Source organism: Meleagris gallopavo, chromosome 21 (genome assembly GCF_905368555.1).
Source record: "Meleagris gallopavo chromosome 21, MGAL_WU_HG_1.1, whole genome shotgun sequence".
NCBI classification, from domain to species: domain Eukaryota; kingdom Metazoa; phylum Chordata; class Aves; order Galliformes; family Phasianidae; genus Meleagris; species Meleagris gallopavo.
Genome location: NC_139424.1, coordinates 4,776,764 through 4,796,791, shown reverse-complemented (window position 1 = coordinate 4,796,791; position 20,028 = coordinate 4,776,764). Strand labels below are relative to the sequence as shown.

General features: G+C 53.0%; 6 protein-coding genes across 6 annotated transcripts; 2 read left to right on the top strand and 4 right to left on the bottom strand.

The window, feature by feature from the left end:
* Positions 1-2,731: 2,731 nt before the first annotated feature.
* On the top strand, positions 2,732-3,764 carry LOC100545600 (C-C motif chemokine 3-like). The gene is made up of 3 exons (XM_003211707.5): positions 2,732-2,911; positions 3,167-3,275; positions 3,439-3,764. Exons 1-3 carry the CDS (start codon positions 2,839-2,841, stop codon positions 3,530-3,532), a joined length of 276 nt encoding a protein of 91 aa, XP_003211755.2. The 5' UTR covers positions 2,732-2,838; the 3' UTR covers positions 3,533-3,764.
* Positions 3,765-5,451: 1,687 nt separating this feature from the next.
* LOC146543020 (C-C motif chemokine 3-like) lies at positions 5,452-6,338 on the top strand. Its single transcript, XM_085240766.1, has 3 exons — positions 5,452-5,583; positions 5,839-5,947; positions 6,111-6,338. Exons 1-3 carry the CDS (start codon positions 5,511-5,513, stop codon positions 6,202-6,204), a joined length of 276 nt encoding a protein of 91 aa, XP_085096892.1. The 5' UTR covers positions 5,452-5,510; the 3' UTR covers positions 6,205-6,338.
* A 758-nt stretch (positions 6,339-7,096) lies between these two features.
* LOC146543019 (E3 ubiquitin-protein ligase PHF7-like) lies at positions 7,097-9,417 on the bottom strand. The gene is made up of 8 exons (XM_085241186.1): positions 8,882-9,417; positions 8,691-8,782; positions 8,506-8,607; positions 8,157-8,281; positions 7,920-8,082; positions 7,686-7,792; positions 7,479-7,595; positions 7,097-7,250 (listed from the first exon to the last, which is right to left on the bottom strand). Exons 1-8 carry the CDS (start codon positions 9,021-9,023, stop codon positions 7,097-7,099), a joined length of 1,002 nt encoding a protein of 333 aa, XP_085097312.1. The 5' UTR covers positions 9,024-9,417.
* A 1,536-nt stretch (positions 9,418-10,953) lies between these two features.
* Positions 10,954-12,149, bottom strand: LOC100544108 (C-C motif chemokine 3). Its single transcript, XM_010721746.4, has 3 exons — positions 11,869-12,149; positions 11,505-11,613; positions 10,954-11,341 (listed from the first exon to the last, which is right to left on the bottom strand). The coding sequence occupies exons 1-3, from the start codon at positions 12,089-12,091 to the stop codon at positions 11,248-11,250; spliced, it is 426 nt and encodes a 141-aa protein (XP_010720048.1). The 5' UTR covers positions 12,092-12,149; the 3' UTR covers positions 10,954-11,247.
* A 390-nt stretch (positions 12,150-12,539) lies between these two features.
* LOC100548721 (C-C motif chemokine 3) lies at positions 12,540-14,644 on the bottom strand. Its single transcript, XM_003212445.5, has 3 exons — positions 13,588-14,644; positions 13,200-13,317; positions 12,540-12,806 (listed from the first exon to the last, which is right to left on the bottom strand). Exons 1-3 carry the CDS (start codon positions 13,658-13,660, stop codon positions 12,707-12,709), a joined length of 291 nt encoding a protein of 96 aa, XP_003212493.1. The 5' UTR covers positions 13,661-14,644; the 3' UTR covers positions 12,540-12,706.
* Positions 14,645-14,783: 139 nt separating this feature from the next.
* LOC104913852 (C-C motif chemokine 13) lies at positions 14,784-15,803 on the bottom strand. The gene is made up of 3 exons (XM_010721745.4): positions 15,647-15,803; positions 15,394-15,508; positions 14,784-15,273 (listed from the first exon to the last, which is right to left on the bottom strand). Exons 1-3 carry the CDS (start codon positions 15,717-15,719, stop codon positions 15,168-15,170), a joined length of 294 nt encoding a protein of 97 aa, XP_010720047.1. The 5' UTR covers positions 15,720-15,803; the 3' UTR covers positions 14,784-15,167.
* Positions 15,804-20,028: the final 4,225 nt, after the last annotated feature.

The following is a 20,028-nucleotide window of genomic DNA, read 5'->3' as shown; positions in this document are numbered from 1 at the left end:
TCTGCCACATTAGAAAGTCATATGAATACAGATGTCTTCTACCACAGGAGAATTAAAACCATAAGTCATTTCTTCACTCTCCCTTTAGATCACTTCCTTATATTAAATTCCTTAAATACACTCTAACACAAGCTTTCTACTTTTTGCTGAGCTGCAATTCTGTGTAATTCATCGAAATATCCTCTATTCCAGTTAGAATAGGAACTTCTTCATCAGCATCCAGTAAGAAGTTCCATTCGACTCTCATCTAAATGAAGAAGTGAAAGCTTGGGCAACAACTCCTGCAGCGAAGAGGAAGTTATTATTATTTTTTAACCATTTCCATCAAAATGAATGTTTGTAGTTTTGAGGTTGACTAAGGTTCATAATGGATGGCAGGTTTTCTATGGTTACCCCAGAAGAGAGATGATTGCATTGGGAAGCTCTTCATCACCTTTTCCCTTTGCTTGGGAAGGCATAGCTCATCCTCCCAAGCCAGCATCATCCAGTATCACTGCTCGTTCCTACACATGGTCTTGGGACCCAGTTCTATCTGAGTTGAACCTTGGCTTGGGGCTACTCCCCAGAGGATCTCAAGCCCTGCTTGGGTTTAGGATCCCACCCTCACAGCTGTTCCAAGTACCAGTTACTTCTTGGCCTGATCATAATAGCTTGTTGCATGCTGATGTCTTTCCTCTCGCTTCTTGTGACTCCTGGGAGGTCAGGGGAGATGCCAAGGGGGTGGCTGGTGATCAGGGGCAGGTGAATGTTTATAGGCAGAGAGGCTCACAAAAACATGTGGTTTCTATTGACTAAACCTCTAAACCTCAAGAGTGTTTACACCGAGGGTGCTCTGAATTTCTCCAGTATCACTACCAGGTTAGAAGCAGCTGTGATGTAAGAACCTGAAAAGAGCTGGAGAGATTGTTCCTGTCCTTAGCTCTGAGGCTGGGTCAGCACTGCCTGGCTGCTCCTGGATGGTTCCGTGGGGCAGGGGGTTAGAATTGTTGAGTCATTAAGGTTGTGGATCTGAGAGGTCCAAACCCAATGCACCCCCACCATGTGCATGTCCCTCAGTGCCACATCTCTACAGTTCTTGAAAGCTTTCAGGAATGGGGACTCCACCACCTTCCTGAGTAGCCTGTTCTTTCTAAAAGAAACAGTCAATTTCTTCTCCTCATCCTATACCTCCTGTTGAACCAGCTCTGAGAGGTACACCCTTCATGGCAGGGATCTGACAGCAGGGAAAGGCACAATAAGCAAAGGGCCATAGCAACTGCTGTGAGCCTACATGTGAATGGGGACCATAGCTCAACTGTGGGGTGGAAGGATGAACACAACCATCACTCAGCATGAGTCAACCTCTTCAGAGCACAAGGGCTTAGTCACCCCTAGTGAGAGTTGGGAGATAAAGGCTGGGATTAGTGGTGGCAACAAACCCACAGAGCAGCAAGGGCAAGAAAGGAAAAAGGGAAAAAAAGAAGAGGAAGTGATGAGCTCTTTCTGGGTGTGTGTCCATAGGGACATTGTGAGTTGTCTTTGGGAATTGCAGTGCTGTCCCTTTTTTGGGTCATACTGTGATTGCCACAGTGTTTCATCTACAAAGTTCTGATGTGCTGATCCCAGAGTTCTGGCAGAACCCACTTTCAGCTCCTAACCCAGGGCCACGTCTCCTCCCTGAAACCACAGTATTTACTTTTATTTGGGAAGCTAAACCAGCATATATAACGTGAGTAGGGCAAAGTTGCCCATATTGAGAAGAATGGAACAAGCAGGAACTACAACAGATTCACTGGCAAGAACCAAAATTAACATCTGTAGGCAGAGAGGTGCATGTCCTCTGTCCTACAGTCAGGGGGGTTGCAGCAGGCTGCAGTCTAGGTGGAGTGACCAGTGAACAAAACTCATTTCCTATGGGCTGCCTTTGTCTCCATACCTGCAAGATTTCCAGCATAAGTCTGCAGCTTTTAACATCAAAAGGATGAAAGTCAACATCCCCAATAATTTCCGGTCAACCCAACTTCATCCCTATACCATCTCTCCTTTTCTAGAAGTTCAACAAAGAGCTGGAGATGAATGTCTGCACAACACACCATTCTGTAGCCAACTCAGAATCCTTGTGTAACACTGTAGTGGGATGAAAACAGCAGGAAGGCAAAACCTTTCACGATGACAAATGAGAATGAGCCCCAGAACAGCAGCCAGAAAGAAAGGAAAAGAGCAACTTACCAATTGAAAACATCAAGTATGCAGGGAACTCCAGCAAAAGATACCCTCACCTGCAATACCAACCCTTAAATGCAATCTGGGAAGGGGTAGATCCTGGCTCTATGCCTTCCAGTCACTCAGGTGAATTGCTTGCACCTGCTGGGTTGGCCCTGCCTTCCCACCAGGTGTTCAATCACTGTTTCAGACTGTGATTTAGCATTCTTACTACACTTTGTCATGGGGCACATTGGAAAGTGGTATCACTGGCAGAACTGTGGCTCAGCTCAGATGTTCCTTCTGGCAGTGCTTTCCTGCCAGCAGTGGTGTCTGTGGGTGTCCATGCCATGGCAGCAGAGCAGCCCTGCGTGGGGCTTCCAGCTCTGGCCACCAGAATGGAATCTGAAAGAGATGGCCCTGTGGCCAATGCTTCCTCTTTTACTGTTTCCTTTCCACTCCCAACTCAGCAAAATTTGGAGATCCTGACATGATTTCCGTAGTATGATGCACTCATTTTTATTCCTTGAAACCCTGTGCCCGCCCAGAGGCTGGGGGATAAAAGTGGCAGCACAGCAGAGGCTGAGCATTGTGCTGAGCAGAGCCCTGCAGCCACCCAGCTCCAGCCCTGCTCACCGTGCCAACGTCCTGCAGACCATGAAGGGCCCCGCAGCCGTCCTGACCGCTCTGCTCCTCCTGGCCCTCTGCTCCTCGGCTGTGGCCCATCTGGGTGAGTCAGGTCTCACTGTGTCCCTCTGTCTGGGTGTCCGTTCCTCCCTGGGAGCCCCATCCCCATGGATGGGACCTTCATGGTGGGCTGTGGGGGACTGCCACCCGTGCTAGGGCTCAGCCTTGGAGATGGGTGTCTAGGGGTGTCCTTGGGGGATATGACATAAGGGGGTGATTGTGTGATGGGAGATCCTTGTAAAGTCCCAGGTAGGGCACCTGTGGGGTCTCACCAGGGCTCTCTTTCTCTCTCCCACAGATGGCCTACCCACAACCTGCTGCTTCTCCTATGTTCAACGTCCCATCCCACGCAACGTCATTGCTTCTGCCTTCCCCACCAGCAGCAAATGCCGCCTGCCGGCAGTGATGTGAGTATCCAACCACAGCTGGGGTGTTTGCAGTGTGATACCAGGACAGTATCCCACAGCTCTGAGTGTGGATGGGAAGGGATAAGTGCATGGCTGTGGACATGTGGGTGCTGCCTGCAGGGCCAATCATTGTGTGAACCTAACGCTGGTTTTCACCTTGCAGCCTGATCACCAAGAAGGGGAAGGAGGTATGTGCAAACCCCGAGGAGTCCTGGGTGCAGAAACGCCTGGAACTGTTCCAGAACCAAGAAAACTGACCTTCTGTGCTGTGCCCCTGGGCTTGGCCCACAGGAACACTCACACACCAGAGCACTTGAACTGGATCGTCTTCAATATGGAATTTATTCTATTTAACTTATTTAAGTTAAATTAAGCATTTTTTTCTAAGAAAATGAAAAATACAAAAATAATTTTAAACATATCACTACATAATAATCCATTATGGTCTTAGTTGTTCTGATGCCTAAATAAAGTTTTTGGACCATCAAACTCCTTTGTTTGTCTCCTATATGGACTTTCAAACCCCTTTCTTTGTCACAGTTCCCATTGGGATCACATGGTGCTTCCCCCTCCCAGGGTGGGCTCAGCTCCCTGGGGCCAGTCCTGACCTCAACACATCCCCGTGGGGTGATGTGGCATCCTCGCTAGGGTGTCTTTATGAGAAATAGTTCAGCAACAACAAAGTGCAGACAGGAAGGACGCCTCAGTATGTGCAAACCCCGAGGAGTCCTGTGTGCAGAAATACCTGGACCCCTTCCAGAACCAAGAAAACTGACCTGTGCTGTGCCCCTGGGCTTGGCACTTGAACTGAATTGCCTTCTTCAACAGAAACTTACTTATTTAAGTTAAATTAAATATTTATTTTGAAATGGAAATGAAAATAATTTAAAGGAACAATAGTTTGACACATAGAATGGTAGAATCATAGGATGGCTTGGGTTGGCAGGGACACCAAGGATCATCAAGTTCCAACCCTCCTGCATCAGGCAGGGCTGCCATCCTGTTGTCCTTCAGCTGTGGATCAGTAACTCCCTGCACAATTTTCTCCATCATTCTACCAAGCACCAAGCTGAGACTGACAGGCCTGTAGTTACCACGGGCTCCTTTCTTGCTCTTCTGGAAAACTGGAACGACGGTTGCCAGCTTCCAGGGAACTGCGACCTCTCCGGATTCCCACAACAGGCGAGAAAGCATTGAGAGAGGCCTCGCAGTGCCATCAGCCAGCTCTGCGTGTACCCTGGGACAAACCCCATTGGGCCCCACGGATTTCTGTGCACCCAGGTGGAGCTGCAAATCCCACACGAGCTCACGGCTGGCTGGCAGCTGATCATTACCACAGTCGTGGTCCTCCCACTCGTGCCCAGCACTGATGGATCCCGAGGTCTCCAAATCGCAGCTTCCCAGACCTCACTAACTATTTCCCTGAGCAGCCTAAAAGCTGCTCGTCCCATACTCCAGGTTGAGATTTTGGAGGCAGTTTCCCGCAGCCATCAAAGATTTTAATTTGGAGAATGTGTACAGATATTTTAAGGAAGATCTTTCCAGTGGGAGGCTGCAGCTTGTGACATCCAAAAGGACAAAAGTGACATCCCTGGTGCCTTGGAGTCAACTTAGCCTCCTTCCTATGTCACCTTTCCTTTTCTAGATATCCCACAAAGAGCTGGCTTCACAAGAGGAGTTTAAAGTCTGCACATGATACTGCTTTGTAACCAGCTCTGTATCCCTATCATGGAGCACATTGAGGAGTGATATTTTGGGCAAAGCTGTGGCTCGCTTTGGATGTTCCTTCTGGCTGTACTTTTCTGCCAGCAGTGGTGATGGTGTCTGTGGGTGTTGGTGCTGTGGCAGCAGAGCAGCCCTGCATGGGGCTACCGGTGCTGGCCATGCAGTGGTAACCAGAATGGAATCCATGGGTGGCTGGACAAGATGACCTTACACATGTTTTCCAACCGTAATGATTCTATGATTGTATTCTACGATTCCATGAAAACAGTGGCCATCTAACCTGCACTTCCCCTTTTGCAGCTCTCTTTCCATCTCCAGCTCAGCAGAATGTGGGGATACTGATGTAATTTCCTTAGTATGATGCACTCATCTTTATTCCTTGAAACCCTGTGCCTGCCCAGAGGCTGGGGGATAAAAGTGGCAGCACAGCAGAGGCCGAGCATTGTGCAGAGCAGAGCCCTGCAGCCACCCAGCTCCAGCCCTGCTCACCGTGCCAACGTCCTGCAGACCATGAAGGGCCCCGCAGCCATCCTGGCCGCTCTGCTCCTCCTGGCCCTCTGCTCCTCGGCTGTGGCCCATCTGGGTGAGTCAGGTCTCACTGTGTTCCTCTGTCTGGGTGCCCGTTCCTCCCTGAGAGCCCCATCCCCATGGATGGGACCTTCATGGTGGGCTGTGGGGGACTGCCACCCGTGCTGGGGCTCAGCCTTGGAGATGGGTGTCTAGGGGTGTCCTTGGGGGATATGACATAAGGGGGTGATTGTGTGATGGGAGATCCTTGTAAAGTCCCAGGTAGGGCACCTGTGGGGTCTCACCAGGGCTCTCTTTCTCTCTCCCACAGATGGCCTACCCACAACCTGCTGCTTCTCCTATGTTCAACGTCCCATCCCACGCAACGTCATTGCTTCTGCCTTCCCCACCAGCAGCAAATGCCGCCTGCCGGCAGTGATGTGAGTATCCAACCACAGCTGGGGTGTTTGCAGTGTGATACCAGGACAGTATCCCACAGCTCTGAGTGTGGATGGGAAGGGATAAGTGCATGGCTGTGGACATGTGGGTGCTGCCTGCAGGGCCAATCATTGTGTGAACCTAACGCTGGTTTTCACCTTGCAGCCTGGTCACCAAGAAGGGGAAGGAGGTATGTGCAAACCCCAAGGAGTCCTGGGTGCAGAACTACCTGGAACTGTTCCAGAATGAAGAAAACTGACCTTCTGTGCTGTGCCCCTGGGCTTGGCCCACAGGAACACTCATGCACCAGAGCACTTAAACTGGATTGCCTTCTTCAACAGAAAACTTACTGTATTTAACTTATTTAAGTTAAATTAAATATTTATTTTGAAATGGAAATGAAAATAATTTAAAGTAACAATAGTTTGACACATAGAATGGTAGGATCATAAGATGGCTTGGGTTGACAGGGACACCAAGGATCATCAAGTTCCAGTCCTCCTGCCTCAGGCAGGGCTGCCATCCTCCAGGTCCCGTCCAGTCCAGGGCTTCATCCAAGCTGGTTTTGAATGCCTCATGTAGATGGGGCATTCACAGCGTCTCTGGGCAGCAGTCACAATTAGATGCAGCAGTAAGGAGTCAGGAGTTTTGATGCCCAAATAAGTTACTTGGACTATCAAAACCCTTTGTCTCAGTGCCATGCAATAGCCTGTGTCATCTTCCATGGTGCTGACATCATGGCTGGGCTCCCATCGCTCACTCTTGTAGAGGAAGCAGCATCTCAGCAGGGAAGTGCAGGCAGGAGAGTCGTGCAGTGTTGATGTCGCGCCCTGCAGTGCTCCAGCACATCAGCAAACTCTCTTGTGGTGGTTCAACCAGCAAGGCTGCTGTTGTTGAGAGGCTGGCAGAGTGGAGTGGCTGAGGGGCTTCCATGGGCTGTGCAGGCAGCTGAGCGTCGCGTGTCCATGGAGCGTCGCAGCCTCTTGTGCTGGAGCCAAAGTGCCAGGAGCTGGGTGCTGTGCAGGGATCACTGCACTGCGGCTGACGCTGAAGGGGCTGTAAGGTGCACGGAGATGAGTGCAGGTGCACATCTCTGTGCCCATGGTGGCTCCAACGGGGAGGACATGTCCCGAGGACGTATGGCCACATGTCTATGGGGACCGCGTCGCCGTGCTGCTTTTCTTACCGGTGCCCACACCGCTGCAGCCGCTGCACTCCCACGATTCAACGTCCTCTGCGATGGCGGAGCAGTGCTGGTGGGTGCCACAGGAACCGCAGGAGCTGCAGAGCAGCATCCTCCAGGGCCTGTGGGAGTGACAGAAGCCAGAGCCGCACGGTCACCGGGGGTCCCAGGGCTGTGGGATGCCAGCCGTGGGGTGGTGCGTGCCACTCCCACTGCGGTGGCTGGCACTGAGCTACCAGTGCACAGCCTGTGCGGTGCTGAGCTCAGCATCCTGGCCAGCCTCCATCCCAGCTGGAAGGAGGGGATGAAGGCGCCAGGTCGCCATGACTTTGGGGTCAGAGCACACTCACCCTGTGTTCTCAGAATAGTCCCGTCCTATCGGGCACAGGCACGGGCTGGCATCACATGAGCTGTGCCGCTGATACAGCTCATGGAAAGCTCCTTCTTCTACCTCCCAGGCTGCATCCCTGTGGGAGGGAGCCGGGGACAGCTGAGTGCGGTGCGGGCGGAGGTGGAGGGGGGGAGGCTGGGTGGTGGGCAGGGCGGTGGGTGCTGACCTGTCTGGGATTTTGATGCCGAGGCGGAACATCTCTGCCTGGAAGGTCTGCATGTCCTGGCAAAGCGGGCAGCGGAAGTGGTGCAGGGCAGCGCGCAGAGCTTGGCCCTGGGGAAGGCAGAACATGAGCTGAGGACGCGTGCGCATTGCCCCAGGGCTGGGGACGATGCCAGGGTGGCAGGGTTGGGTGGTGCTGGGGATGATGCTGTTGTGGTCTGGAGGCAGTGCCGCCTACCTGGATGCAGTGGCGGTGGAACTGCGCGCTGGTGCAGGAGGGACAGATCAGGGTTTCGTAGCTGGGGCGTCCCTCCACCGCCTCCATGCAGATGGCACACTGCGGGTTGTCCTGTTGCAGCGGCCTCACCTGCTGCGTTGGCCGGTGCTGCCAGCAGAAGGACCTGCAGGAGGGATGGAGGTGGCAGCTCAGCTCCTGCCCCATCCCTCCTGCAGCCCTGCGGGTGCCCACACTCACCTGTACTCCCCGAAGAACTGGGAGACGCAGCCGCGTTCTCTTCCGCAGGGGTAGTGGAAGGTGCGGGAGCATCTGCGGCGATGGCAGCGGACCGAGGCGCCCCGCTTCCGGCAGACGCAGCATTTCTGGGGAGAGCAGTGCGGAGCCGGGCGTCAGTGCCGTGCACACACAGGCGGCCCTTGCCCAGCAGAGCACGAGGATGATCCGGTGGGCCACGTGGCTAGGGACCCCGCAGCACTAATCAGTTCTGATTTGTGCAGCGATGGGTCTTTCTGGACAAGGAGGGCTCTGCTGGAGTCTCCCAGCCACGTGGCACAGGGACGAGGTGGGGACACGTCGCCCTATTCACCTTCTGTGCCACGCGCTGCAGCTCCTGCTCGATGTCAGGAAAGAGGAATCCGAAGAATCCTTCATCGTCAGCGCCGCGCTGGTACAGCCCGCTGGCGTGGTACTGCAGGAGGCAACCGGGGACCTGTTACTGCATGTGGGGTGCAGCGGCTGGCACGGGGCTAGGGGCCTGGGGTAGGGGCTCACCAGGCAGTTCTCATGGACGCAGAGCCCGTCCTGACGGCACGTGTCTCCGTAGATGTCAGGGTCGTGCTCTGCCCGCTGGCACAGCCTGCACCCTGCAATGGGGACAAGGGCATTATCACCCCAAGCACGTTAGCAGGGTGACAGCTGCACGTGGCAGAGGCACATCCGCTGCGGGAACGCTCTGCACTCACCTTCCTCCTCGGAGACACGTCTCTTCTTTCGGGGGGGGGACGGCACCCGTTCGGGCCTTGCCCGTGCCCTGGGCCGTGCTGCAGGGCGGCGGGTGGAAGGATTGGGTTGTGGCGCACTGAGGCGTCGAGACCTCAGCTCCATTCCTGGGCTTTACTTCTGGAGCAAAGCAGTGGTGCTGCTTCCTCGATCCAGAGGTACCCGGGATTGGGGGGACACGGGCGTGCGCTGTGTGAAACAGCCCTGCACATTGTGATGTCACAGTGAGAACGTGGGTGTTGGTGATGCGGTGCCAATGTCACAATGAGCAGAGCTTGGGGTGGGGGTGTGAGTGCCCCTTGGGTGCTGGGGGCCCTGAGGGGTGGCTTTGGGATGCCCATATCTGCCCACCAGGCTTTGATGGGTGCCAATGAGCTTCAACAGGGAGTTGGAGACACATCAACTCACAGGTCATGGAAGGATGTGGACTGAAGATGGTGTCGCAAATAAACCACATCATCCCTAATTTTCTAGTGCAAGGAGATTTATTTAGGCATCAGAGCTCCTGATTCCTTAACAAGCATTTGATGTTTTGTACATCATCTCTGTGTTTTCACTTCCTTCACAGCGGTGGGAGAGCAACTTTTCTGTTCTGGATAGCTCCAGGAGTGCCTGCACCCAGAACTGCTTTGGATCTGCGCATATCTCCCTCTTCTTCTTTGTGACCACACTGCAGGGAGAAAAGCACCACTGGGGCAATGAGGTGCTGGGTCTGCATGGCAGCAGCCACATGTCCCCAACCACACTGCCATCTCTTCGTGACCACCTATGTGTCACAGTTGTGGTGTTGTACTCCAAACCCCGGCTGGATACTCACATCACTGCTGGCGTGGAGCAGATGCTGCTGGTGGCATAGACAGAGGCAATGAAGTTGTAAGGGATGGGACGTGACACATACCTGTAGCAGCAGCTTAAGGGGATGTCATCTGTGGGTTCAGGAAAACAGAGCCATGGTGAGATGGTGTATATGGGGCTCGCTGAGGATTTGCCATCAGCTACCCCTAACTCACGTCATATCTCCCAGAAGACCCCATATCCAAAGCTGAACACCAGCATTGGTGGCAATTGCCCACACTCAGCACCATGCTGGTCCCATCCATGGGGACTAGGATTCTCCATAACCCATAACTCTACCAAGTAGGGACAGTGCCTCCTGCCCCAAGAGGGAAATGTAAGACCCAACTTACCACTACTGTCAATAGGAAAGGAGTCCGTGGCCGAGGAGCAGAGGGCCAGGAGGAGAAGAGCAGCCAGGGTAGATGCAGAACAACCCTTCATGGTGCTGTGGGACATGGGCACAAGGAGCAGGGCTAGAGCCAGCTGGCTTAAGGGCTCTGCTCTGCACAATGCTCAGCCCTTGCTGCACTGCCACTCTTATCCCCTGGCTGCTGGGCGTGTACAGGGTGTCAAGGGAAAGATATGAATGCATAATAACTAGGAAATTATTTCAGAACCCCTGCAGAAATAAAGCTGCAAAAAGGGGAAGCACCAGCCATAGAGCCACTGCTTTCAGATTCTGTTTTAGTGCCCAGTGGGGCACATGTGATACCAACCCTGGTGCTCTGCACTGATACTGCAATGAGAGCCAGGCTGGGATGTGGAGCTCCATGGCTGCAGCCCCAATGGGAGTTGGGTAGATGAAGGCTGCTCCATCCTGATTGCACTCCACAAGCTCAAAAGCAGCTGTGCTTTCATGCACTTCTCTGTTCTAGGGAATTTGGTGACATGAGTGCCCGACACACGTGATTCAATTTCCTTCATCCCTGACAGCAATTTGCTGACCACTTGATATCCTCATTGCCACCAGGCACCCCTCCTTCTGCAGCCATCAGCATTAACTCCCTGCTCTTTGCTGGGAAAGGAAAACAAATCTCAAATCCCCTCAAAGCCAATATTTCTCCATTGCCATCTGACATCAACACAAATGAGTATGACATGAAGGGAACAGCTGTGCAGAGTATCCTTAATTCTGCAACCTGGCTGCTTCCATGGAACCGTCCTGCTTGGTGGTGGGCTTCAACAGAGAGGCAGAGTGTTTTCAAATGCAAGAATTTTACTTAGGCATCAGAGCTCCTGACTTCTTGGCAAGCATTTTGGTGTGTTCTGAATCATCTCTGTATTTTCACTTCCTTAGCATTGCTGGGACAGATAGGAGGGAAGCTGTGGGTACCCCAGGCTTGGAGATGCCCAAGACTAGCTTGGATGGGCCCTGGGCAGCCAGAGTCTGGGGAAGGGGGGGTGCAAGAGCCTAGAGTAGGGGCTGGAGCTGGGTGTGCTGCGAGGTCTCTTCCAATCCATCCATTTTATGATTCTATGATTCCATAAAAGGTCAGTTTTCTTCGTTCTGGAACAGTTCCAGGTGGTTCTGCACCCAGGACTCCTCGGGGTTTGCACATATCTCCTTCCCCTTCTTGGTGACCAGGCTGCAAGGTGAAAACCAGCGTTAGGTTTGCACGATGATTGGTCCTGCAGGCAGCACCCACATGTCCACAGTCACACTCTTATCCCCTCTCAACCACCCTTGAAACTGTAGCATGATGCTCTGGTGTTACACTGCAACCACCCCAGCTGTGGTTGGCTACTCACATCACCGCTGGCAGGCGGCATTTGCTGCTAGTGATGTAGGCGGACTTGATGATGTTGCGTGGGATGGGACGTTGAACATAGGAGAAGCAGCAGGTTGTGGGTAGTTCATCTGTGGGAGAGAAAAAGAGAGCCCCGGTGAGACCCCACAGGTGCCCTACCTGGGACTTTACAAGGATCTCCCATCACACAATCACCCCCTTATGTCATATCCCCCAAGGACACCCCTAGACACCCATCTCCAAGGCTGAGCCCCAGCACGGGTGGCAGTCCCCCACAGCCCACCATGAAGGTCCCATCCATGGGGATGGGGCTCCCAGGGAGGAACGGACACCCAGACAGAGGAACACAGTGAGACCTGACTCACCCAGATGGGCCACAGCCGAGGAGCAGAGGGCCAGGAGGAGCAGAGCGGTCAGGATGGCTGCGGGGCCCTTCATGGTCTGCAGGACATTGGCACAGTGAGCAGGGCTGGAGCTGGGTGGCTGCAGGGCTCTGCTCTGCACAATGCTCGGCCTCTGCTGTGCTGCCACTTTTATTCCCCAGCCTCTGGGCAGGCACAGGGTTTCAAGGAATAAAGATGAGTACATAATAACTAAGAAATTATCTCAGAATTCCTTCAGTTTTGCTGAAATGGAGAAATAAAGCTACGAAAGGGGAAGTGCTGGCCACTGGGCCATCTCTTTCAGTTTCTGCTTTAGTGTCCAGTGGGGGCTGGCCAGCTCTTGATGCCTCATGAAACCCACCTGTCTGCTCTGTGCTGACCCTGCAGTGAATCCCCTCAAACCCAACATTTCTCCATTGCCATTCAACATCAGCCAAAATCAACATTCCATGGAGTGAACAGCTGTGCTGACCACCCTTAAACCCACACCCAGGCAGGATCTACACTGTTGGAGGGCATACAGAACCTTCACCATTCTGGTTTCACATTTCCTAATGCCTTCTGGGCTGTTCCCAGGTCCTCACAGTGAGGCAAACCCCAACGCAACCTCTCTTTCCCAGTGCAGGATTCATATCTCACTACAGGCACACAGGTGCAGGTCAGAACAAGTAGCTTTATTAAATCTCAGCAGAGCTGTACAGTAGTGTGAAGTGGGACAGATGGGGACAAGGCAGAGCTGGCTCCATAAGTTAATGAGACATTACAGGCTCTGACAGGTCATGGCAGGGTACATAGAAATGGAGCTGGTGTTGGTGGCAGCTCACGTTGAGGTGTTGCTCAGCTTCTTTCCCTGCAGGTACTGCTGGAACCAGCCCTCTGCAGGGTCCACGCAGAACTTCTTCCCCTTCTTCAGCTCCACGCTGTGGGTAGAGGGGCTGGGTTAGCTGGAGTGTCTTTCCCTACCCTGCAGCATCCTTCCTAGCATCCCCCAAACCTTTGACTTCTAGCAGCCTCAAATCCCTTTTAAACCTTGGTTTCCTTCCCATTTTTATTGCTGAAATGAGGGGCTGCTGGAAGATTTAAAATAAAGTGTTGAGGGGAGAAGGAACATGTGGACAGAACTCAGCACAGAGCATCCTGAGAGGGGCTTATTGTGGACATTTGCAATGGGAAGTGAAAGCACAGGCAGGGTGGCTGAGGGCGAGGAGTGTGGTGGGAAGGAAGACTGGGGAGGAAGGGTGGTGGAGAAAGGCTGGGCATGGGAGGTTGGGGGAGGAAGGCTGGGGATGAAGGCTGGGGCCTCAGGGACTCACATAATGGCTCTGCGGGAGCAGTTTGGAGGTGTTTCCTGATAGCTGCGGATGAGCGAGGTGTTGATTTCCCTCCGGATGAACATGTTCTTGTAGCAGCAGGAGCTGTAGGAACTGCGGACTGAGAGGAGAAAGGGGTTGGTGCTGTCCCATGCCTGACCCCAGCCACTTCCCCCACCATGAGGATCCCTGCCATGTCTCCAGCTCTGCAGGTTTGCCCCCATATTCCTCTCCGACAAGAAATCCCCAAGAATGAGCTGTCTTTAAGAAACATCTTCCAAGCCAGTGTTGACCCCTTGGCACCTTAAGCCCACAGCAGAAGCAGGGGCTCCCCATCCCCAACCCCAAACCTGCAGCAGGACATGGGTTAAGACTCCGTGTTGGTACTTACAGGACTTGCCCCAGCTCTCAGTGCAGACAGCAGCGAGCAGCAGAGTGACCATGGCCAAGGAGAAGATCTTCATGTCTAATCTTGGTGGTTGTCAGCTCCAGGAACCAATAGCACTTGCTGGTTTGGTGCTGCTGAGTGCTACCTGCTTGTACCTCAGCATTATATAGCCCCAGGCCAGGATTTCCATGACAGCTCTGGACTCTCCCCAGGGGAAGAACCACTTGTTTCTATTACTAAAGGGCAACTGGGGGATGGAAATTCCTCTCCCTGGCTGGTGCTGTTCCAGCCCATCTTCACACCCAGCCTGTGGTGCTTGAGGGCTTCTGGAAAGTCTGTGAGCACGGTCCTGTGCTGCTGCAATGCGTAGCAGCCTGCAGTCTATTTTGGGTTCAGTTGCTGCCACCGACAAACCACACAGGATGATAGTCATGCTCACTGAAGACCTGGGTGAGCTTATGTTCAAAACTCATCCTGACTGTGATGCTGCTCTTGCAGTTTTGTGCTGAGGTGACTGGCTTGGCAGTGACTGCATCCAGCTCAGGCCAGCCCACCCCAGACCCTATGGCTGTGTGCCAAGTGCCCATGGTTTTGACTGTGCCCATGGTGTTTTCCGTAGTGGTGGCCATGTTCATGACAGTGCCCATGGTGGTGGCCATGCCCATGGTGCTGCCCATGGTGGTGGTGGCTGTGCCTGTAGTGCTGCCCATAGTGGTGGCCGTGTCCATCATGGTGCCCATAGTGGTGGCTATACCTGTAATTGTGGCCATGTTTGTCATGGCAGCCATGGTGGTGGCTGTGCCCATCACAGTGACCATGTCAGAGGCCATGGCCATTGCATCTCCTCATGGCAACCCTGGTGTATGAGCTGTTACCAGGGCCTAACTGTGCAGCTCAAGTTGAATTTTGTCTGGGGATGGCTGATGAAGAGCAAGGGAAGACCCCTCTTTTCAGGTTTGGCACCCAGAGGTGTGCTCATCTCTTGCTCCTCTTGCAAGTGGCTTCCCCAGGTCCCATGTAGACACTGCTTGACTCTATGTACTCCCAAATCCTTCCCAAAAAGGAATTAAGTAGAATGACCACAACATCATCTCTTCCCAGCCCTTTACTGAGTTCAGCTCTCACAGCTGACATTTCTTACTCAAAGCAAGCCAAGAGCAGAAACTCTTCTGCTCCCCAGACACTTGCACAGCCAGATGTTTGCATACACAAGGTTGAGTTTAATTCTGTTCACAGGGCTGTACAAGAAACGTTAGTGATGCTACTCCCTATTAACCCCTGCACTGCAAAAAGCTCGAGAAGTACAGTGTCACTGACATGCAAAGCAGTTGTCCCCTGCCTAAGACCCAGTCCAGCCATGGTCTCAGGGTGGAGAAGAGCGAGAGATGCAGGAGAAATCTGTGCACAGTGATGCTAAGAGCTCCAGGATCTCACAGTGGGATGAATAGAAAGAAAACATGGAGGTGAGTGCTGCTTATCCATACAGCGCAGGGCTGAGATGGGGAGGACTCGTATTGCTCCTGGTCCCCCCATCTCTGTGGTGAGGCTGCCTTCAAGGGCCCTGCACTGCTCCCGTGGCTCTTCTAGCTGGGGATGGAGTAGGAGCTGACCTGGAACCTCTGCTGATACCTCTTCACCCATATCTTGTCCGCTGGGGTGCAGATCTCCTTGCCATTCCTCACCTTGAAGCTGTGCAGAGAGAAGAAATGGATTTAAGTCCCCTAACCCAGGAGATCTGAGGGCAGCGAGTCCTCCATCAGCACTCACTCACTGCCATGCTGATCCCACCAGGGGGGCAGGGATACTCACACCACAGCTCGGTGTGGGCACTGAGGGCTGGTGGCATAGCAGGCGACAATGTTGTCCATTTTGATCTTTCTGGTATGAAAGTTGAAGCAGCACTTGTCAGGCACAGCTGGGGCTCCTGGGGGGAGAATGAGAGCTCAGCTCAGCCTGGAGGCCCCCAGTTCCCATCCCAGCCTCATTGCATAAAGCAAACCCCATGCACCCCTCCCTTCTCCCTGACGTTCCCATCCCCGGTCCCGCAGGTGGCCGCGCTCACTCTGGGCCAGGCTGTGGCAGCACAGCGCAGTGAGGAGGAGGAGGACGCAGAAGGCCCCAGCTGCCTTGGCCATGTCGGGCTGTAGGAGGGCTGCGGGCTGCTTCACTCTCCCTTCTGCTTGGGATTGGACTTCTGGGCTTCTTTTATGGAGCAGCAGCAGTGCTGGCTCCCATGAGGTCAGTAGTTGCGTGGATAGGGGGAGGACCTGGTCACTGGACATGTCCCAAAGAACAGAGAGAGGGTGATATCCTTCCCCTCCCAGAACGGTCTGAGGAGGAAAAACCTGCTCTCAGACTGAGGGGCTTGGGATTTTCTAAACTTCTTCCTGCAATATTGGGGCTGGTGGCCATGTTGCTCCCCGTTTGGCTCTGCACCTCAATTCCTAGGCAGGTTGTATGGCCATGGAGGGGTGCATGGGACAGGACAGCGTCCAGAGCTGTGTAGGGTCCCACACAGCCAGACATGCTCCCACCATACATCACAGCTGGCAGGAGCTGCCAGTCCATGGAAGCACAGTAATGATTTGCATCTCACTGATTTGTGTCTCAGTGGGGAGGCAAATGGCCAATCCCTGTTCTGACACTCTCCTCTAAAAATAAAAATAAAATAGCCTATTTATAAAATAAATTTACTAAAAAGTAAATAGCCTTTGCTCAGCTGCAGAAGGCACATGCATGGCCCTGTGCTAGTTCAGGGGACTTTGGGGCCCGGTGGGGCTGGGTGAGGCTGGGCAGGTGTTTCCACTTCTTATCCCCAAGGCCAGAGAAGCAGCTCATGTTCTTGGCCACGATGAGCTGGGAAATAGCAAAGACTAGACTGGGCTTCCCCAGTGGTCTTTGCCTGCCCACAGCTGTCCCAAATCCCCCTCTTCTCCAGCCCAGACAGCTCCAGATGCTGGCAGATATGCACAGATGTGAGTCCCTGCTGGCACAGATCTCAGGTCTGTGGATACTGGTCAAGGCTGTGATCATCCCCACAGAATGCTGTGACCACCTCCACAGCAGTGACCGCCAGTACTTCTGCGTTCCTCTGCTTTCTCTTCTCCAAAGCTATTTCCCAGAAATCAGTCTCAAGCTTTTGGCTGCAGAAATCTCCCAGACTGCTGTGATGGAGTGTATATGTGTAGGGTGCAGTGAGGGGACTGTAGGATATCCCAGGGTGCAAGGAAAGGGATGTTCTATGTTTCTGTGTCCCATCCCACCATCAGCCCAGCACTGGTTTAATTTCTCCACTTCCATCTTGTCCCAGCCCAGGGAGCAGAGGGAAACAGATGATGCTGGGAAGGTGTAGGCTCCTGTCTTTGTTTTCCCTCCCTGGATCCCTTTCCCCCATCTCATCCCCGCACTCTGAGGTCTTCTGGCTGAGCAGGAGAGGCTGAAACCTCACTGCCAAGCCATATTGAGCCCCCATTCTCACCCTGGTGACAGCATGGCAAGGTGCTGCCCCAGGATCTGCTTTCAGTAGCACAAGTTATCCTGGATGTGGCCAAGGGGAAATCTCAGACAGGCTTTGCTGGACCCTCTCCAGCACAAGTTGTTTCCAAACAGGAAATAACTCCTGAGTGATGGTATTTTCTCTGCATTAAGGAAAGGAAAGAGAAACGTAAGGAAAATGAAGAAGTTTCAATGGACTGGGAAAGGCCCATTGTCAAAAACCTCACGCATGGGATGCTTTGGGTTGGGAAAGTCTGAGGATGCTGCTCCCATTCCTGCAGCCTCCTTCTGCCTTGAGCCCGGTGCTGGATTGGGGCAGTACTTCAGCCCTGCACTGAGCAGAATTCAGCAACACTGCTCTTTCCAGTGTGTTCACCCAAGCTTTATTGATGCTGCAGTGCTCCTCGTTCCATTTGATCGATAACCCCAGGGGACGGAGATCTAAGTGCAGTGCCTGCGGGACAGGATGGCTGCAGCAGCTGGGCCATCCAAACTAATGTCTGTAATCAAAGCCACTCTGACAGGTCGGGTCTGCTTTCCATAAAGCCATAAGGATTTGTTTGATTTATTCTTCTCCTTTTAAACTCTCTGTCTCGGTTGGAACAGAGCAGTGTTTCCATTACCTTGCTGAGGCTGATGGTGAGATAAGCACTTAATGCACACTCCGGTTGTGCTATTTCTTTCCTATGGGCTGACAAGGTTCCTGCTGTCCCTGTGGCCACGTGGGACTTCCCCCGCTGCTGGAGGAGATGGTTTCTATTGAACCTGGTCTGAGACCTGTCCCAATGAAGAGGTGGCTCTGAGTCACTGTGGCCACAACCCACACTCGTGCAGAGAGAGCAGCTGCAAACCTGCAGACATGCCTTTATCTTCCTCAAAAAGTGGTGGTTTCTATTTGTGGCTGGAAAACCCCATAAGGATCGGAGCCTCATCCTGAAACCTGGGTGGTCAAAGGAGTGGGAGTGGGCTTGCAGCCCCCAAGGCATTGCCTGCCCAGAGCCTGTGGGGATGGGCTCATCTTCTGTTCCCAAGTGCTGTTGGGAACTGAAACCATTTAGAAATAGTACAGAACAGATGGTGTTGTCCTTGTCCAGGGGAGAATACACCAAGTCACAGCCAAGTCCTAAATTCACAAACATCAGTCATGAGTGATCAGCAGGGATGCATCCACATCACCAGGTTAAGGCAGCCCAGAAACCAAAATCTGAGCAAAACCAATGGAATTGGGTTGCTATGCTGTAAATCTGCACTGTATTGGGGTCACCTGTTGATTTTGGGGTGCATGGCTGGTGGCCGGGCTGGGGCATTCCCCCTTCCCAGTGCTGGGCTGTGGGTGTCCTTTACTCCCGTAGTGGGGAGGGCATTCCCAAAAAGAAAGGTTTTCCACCCAAAATAGCAGCCCTGGGGTCTGCAGTGGGCTGCAGGCTCAGACCCCATAGCAGAGCTGTTCCCAAAGCTCCTAAAACAAAGGCAAAAAGCTTTTGTGATGATGGCTTCTCTCCAGACTACTTGGGGAAGGATCTTTGTTGCCTTCTCCTTGGGATGCTCTGTCCTTGGTGGTTCTCCTGTCCAAGCTAGCTGCTTGCCTCAGGAACCCCACTGTGTATTGGTGACTCATTTCTGTGTCCTTTGGTCCCCGGCATCATGGCTGAAAGCTGATTTCACACCAAACTCCTCTGCTGGAGATAACAATCAGGGCTGGGCTGTTCGAGCTGAGTGTCATCTTCCTCCTCCCTAACTTTGGCCTTTCAAAACCAAACCCAAAGACACTCCCTGCCTCCTTATCTGCACTCTGACTTCTGAGCCTGCAGGCTGCACACACATCGTTTCCCAGCAGCCTGAGAGCCAAGAGGCAGCATTAATTAGTGGAAAAAAACCCAAAAAGATGAAGTAAGATGCTCATGAAATCCTCTGCAGTGGGAAACTGGGGTTAAAATTAGTCCAAAATTTCACCCTGGGGCCTTGGTGGGCTCTCTGTGTGCCTCCAGCATTGCAGTGCCTGTGGTGTCAGCCAGAAATCTCAGTGCTTTTTCTTTGGGCTGGATTTTCTCCAGGCGCAGGAGCCAAGGTTGGTGGCGATGGGGGGCAGAGAACAACATCGATGGGCAGCAGGGAATGAAAGTGATGGAGAGCAGGGGATGGAATTGATAGGGAACAAGGAATGGCATCAATAAGGAACAGAGAACAGCATCAATAGGGAACAGAGAATGACATCAGTGGGGAACAAAGAATGGTATTGATGGGGAACTCAGCCAGGTTGTTCTCTGTGCAGCACTGCCCTTCTGCAGGAGATCATCGCTATGGGAAATTTCCCTTAAGTGCTTCTGCAAGTGTTTTCTGGGAAGGCCGTGGGAAAAACCTTCCTCTCCTCTGTTCCTTCAGCTGGACACGTTGTGGCTCCACAGGGGAAAGTGAGAGCCAAGGATTGTTGTGCTGGACGCAGCATTACCGATGGAGACAAGCAGTAGGAAGTTTGTTTTTCTTTTTTTCATCTTATTTGTTATCATTTCACAGTTTCCTTCTGCCTGTGCTGGCCTTGGGAGAAAAATGTCCTGCCGGGTTGGTAATCTTCTCCCTGAGCCTCAGCTGCTGTTTTTCCTCCCTTTGGCACAAGATGTCAGTGCTGCTCAAGGAACGGTGCTGCCCTCCACCCATCACCCTCTGTGGGTGCTGCTGGGGCTCAAGGGTGACACCCAGCTGGAGGGGACCACCGAGGGGCTTTGGTGCCTGGGGGAGATGAGATGCTCAGAGTAGGTCTCATCCAGCCCTGTGGCTTTGTGGCCTTATCTTTGGGGGTAAGGTGGAGCTTGCCAGCCCTCATGGAATTATTTGGGGTATTTTTTGGGATGGAGGAGGTGTAAGGACATAAGCCCCATCTCTGTGTCCCATGGCATCGCTATCAACGTGGAATATGAGATCCAACTAGGGACATATGGCTCTGCTCAACAT

Excerpts from the sequence above, each read along its gene's own strand:
- LOC100545600 (XM_003211707.5), top strand. The coding sequence starts at position 2,839 with ATGAAGGGCCCCGCAGCCGTCCTGACCGCTCTGCTCCTCCTGGCCCTC. Across the intron at positions 2,912-3,166 it reads CTCGGCTGTGGCCCATCTGG|ATGGCCTACCCACAACCTGC; the intron begins GTGAGTCAGGTC and ends TCTCTCCCACAG. Across the intron at positions 3,276-3,438 it reads TGCCGCCTGCCGGCAGTGAT|CCTGATCACCAAGAAGGGGA; the intron begins GTGAGTATCCAA and ends TTCACCTTGCAG.
- LOC146543020 (XM_085240766.1), top strand. The coding sequence starts at position 5,511 with ATGAAGGGCCCCGCAGCCATCCTGGCCGCTCTGCTCCTCCTGGCCCTC. Across the intron at positions 5,584-5,838 it reads CTCGGCTGTGGCCCATCTGG|ATGGCCTACCCACAACCTGC; the intron begins GTGAGTCAGGTC and ends TCTCTCCCACAG. Across the intron at positions 5,948-6,110 it reads TGCCGCCTGCCGGCAGTGAT|CCTGGTCACCAAGAAGGGGA; the intron begins GTGAGTATCCAA and ends TTCACCTTGCAG.
- LOC146543019 (XM_085241186.1), bottom strand. The coding sequence starts at position 9,023 with ATGGAGCTGAGGTCTCGACGCCTCAGTGCGCCACAACCCAATCCTTCC. Across the intron at positions 8,783-8,881 it reads ACGTGTCTCCGAGGAGGAAG|GGTGCAGGCTGTGCCAGCGG; the intron begins GTGAGTGCAGAG and ends TCCCCATTGCAG. Across the intron at positions 7,251-7,478 it reads GACTATTCTGAGAACACAGG|GCCCTGGAGGATGCTGCTCT; the intron begins GTGAGTGTGCTC and ends TCACTCCCACAG.
- LOC100544108 (XM_010721746.4), bottom strand. The coding sequence starts at position 12,091 with ATGTACTCATCTTTATTCCTTGAAACCCTGTGCCTGCCCAGAGGCTGG. Across the intron at positions 11,614-11,868 it reads CTCGGCTGTGGCCCATCTGG|ATGAACTACCCACAACCTGC; the intron begins GTGAGTCAGGTC and ends TCTCTCCCACAG. Across the intron at positions 11,342-11,504 it reads TGCCGCCTGCCAGCGGTGAT|CCTGGTCACCAAGAAGGGGA; the intron begins GTGAGTAGCCAA and ends TTCACCTTGCAG.
- LOC100548721 (XM_003212445.5), bottom strand. The coding sequence starts at position 13,660 with ATGAAGATCTTCTCCTTGGCCATGGTCACTCTGCTGCTCGCTGCTGTC. Across the intron at positions 13,318-13,587 it reads TGAGAGCTGGGGCAAGTCCT|TCCGCAGTTCCTACAGCTCC; the intron begins GTAAGTACCAAC and ends TTCTCCTCTCAG. Across the intron at positions 12,807-13,199 it reads TGCTCCCGCAGAGCCATTAT|CGTGGAGCTGAAGAAGGGGA; the intron begins GTGAGTCCCTGA and ends CTCTACCCACAG.
- LOC104913852 (XM_010721745.4), bottom strand. The coding sequence starts at position 15,719 with ATGGCCAAGGCAGCTGGGGCCTTCTGCGTCCTCCTCCTCCTCACTGCG. Across the intron at positions 15,509-15,646 it reads CTGCCACAGCCTGGCCCAGA|GAGCCCCAGCTGTGCCTGAC; the intron begins GTGAGCGCGGCC and ends TTCTCCCCCCAG. Across the intron at positions 15,274-15,393 it reads TGCCCACACCGAGCTGTGGT|CTTCAAGGTGAGGAATGGCA; the intron begins GTGAGTATCCCT and ends CTCTCTGCACAG.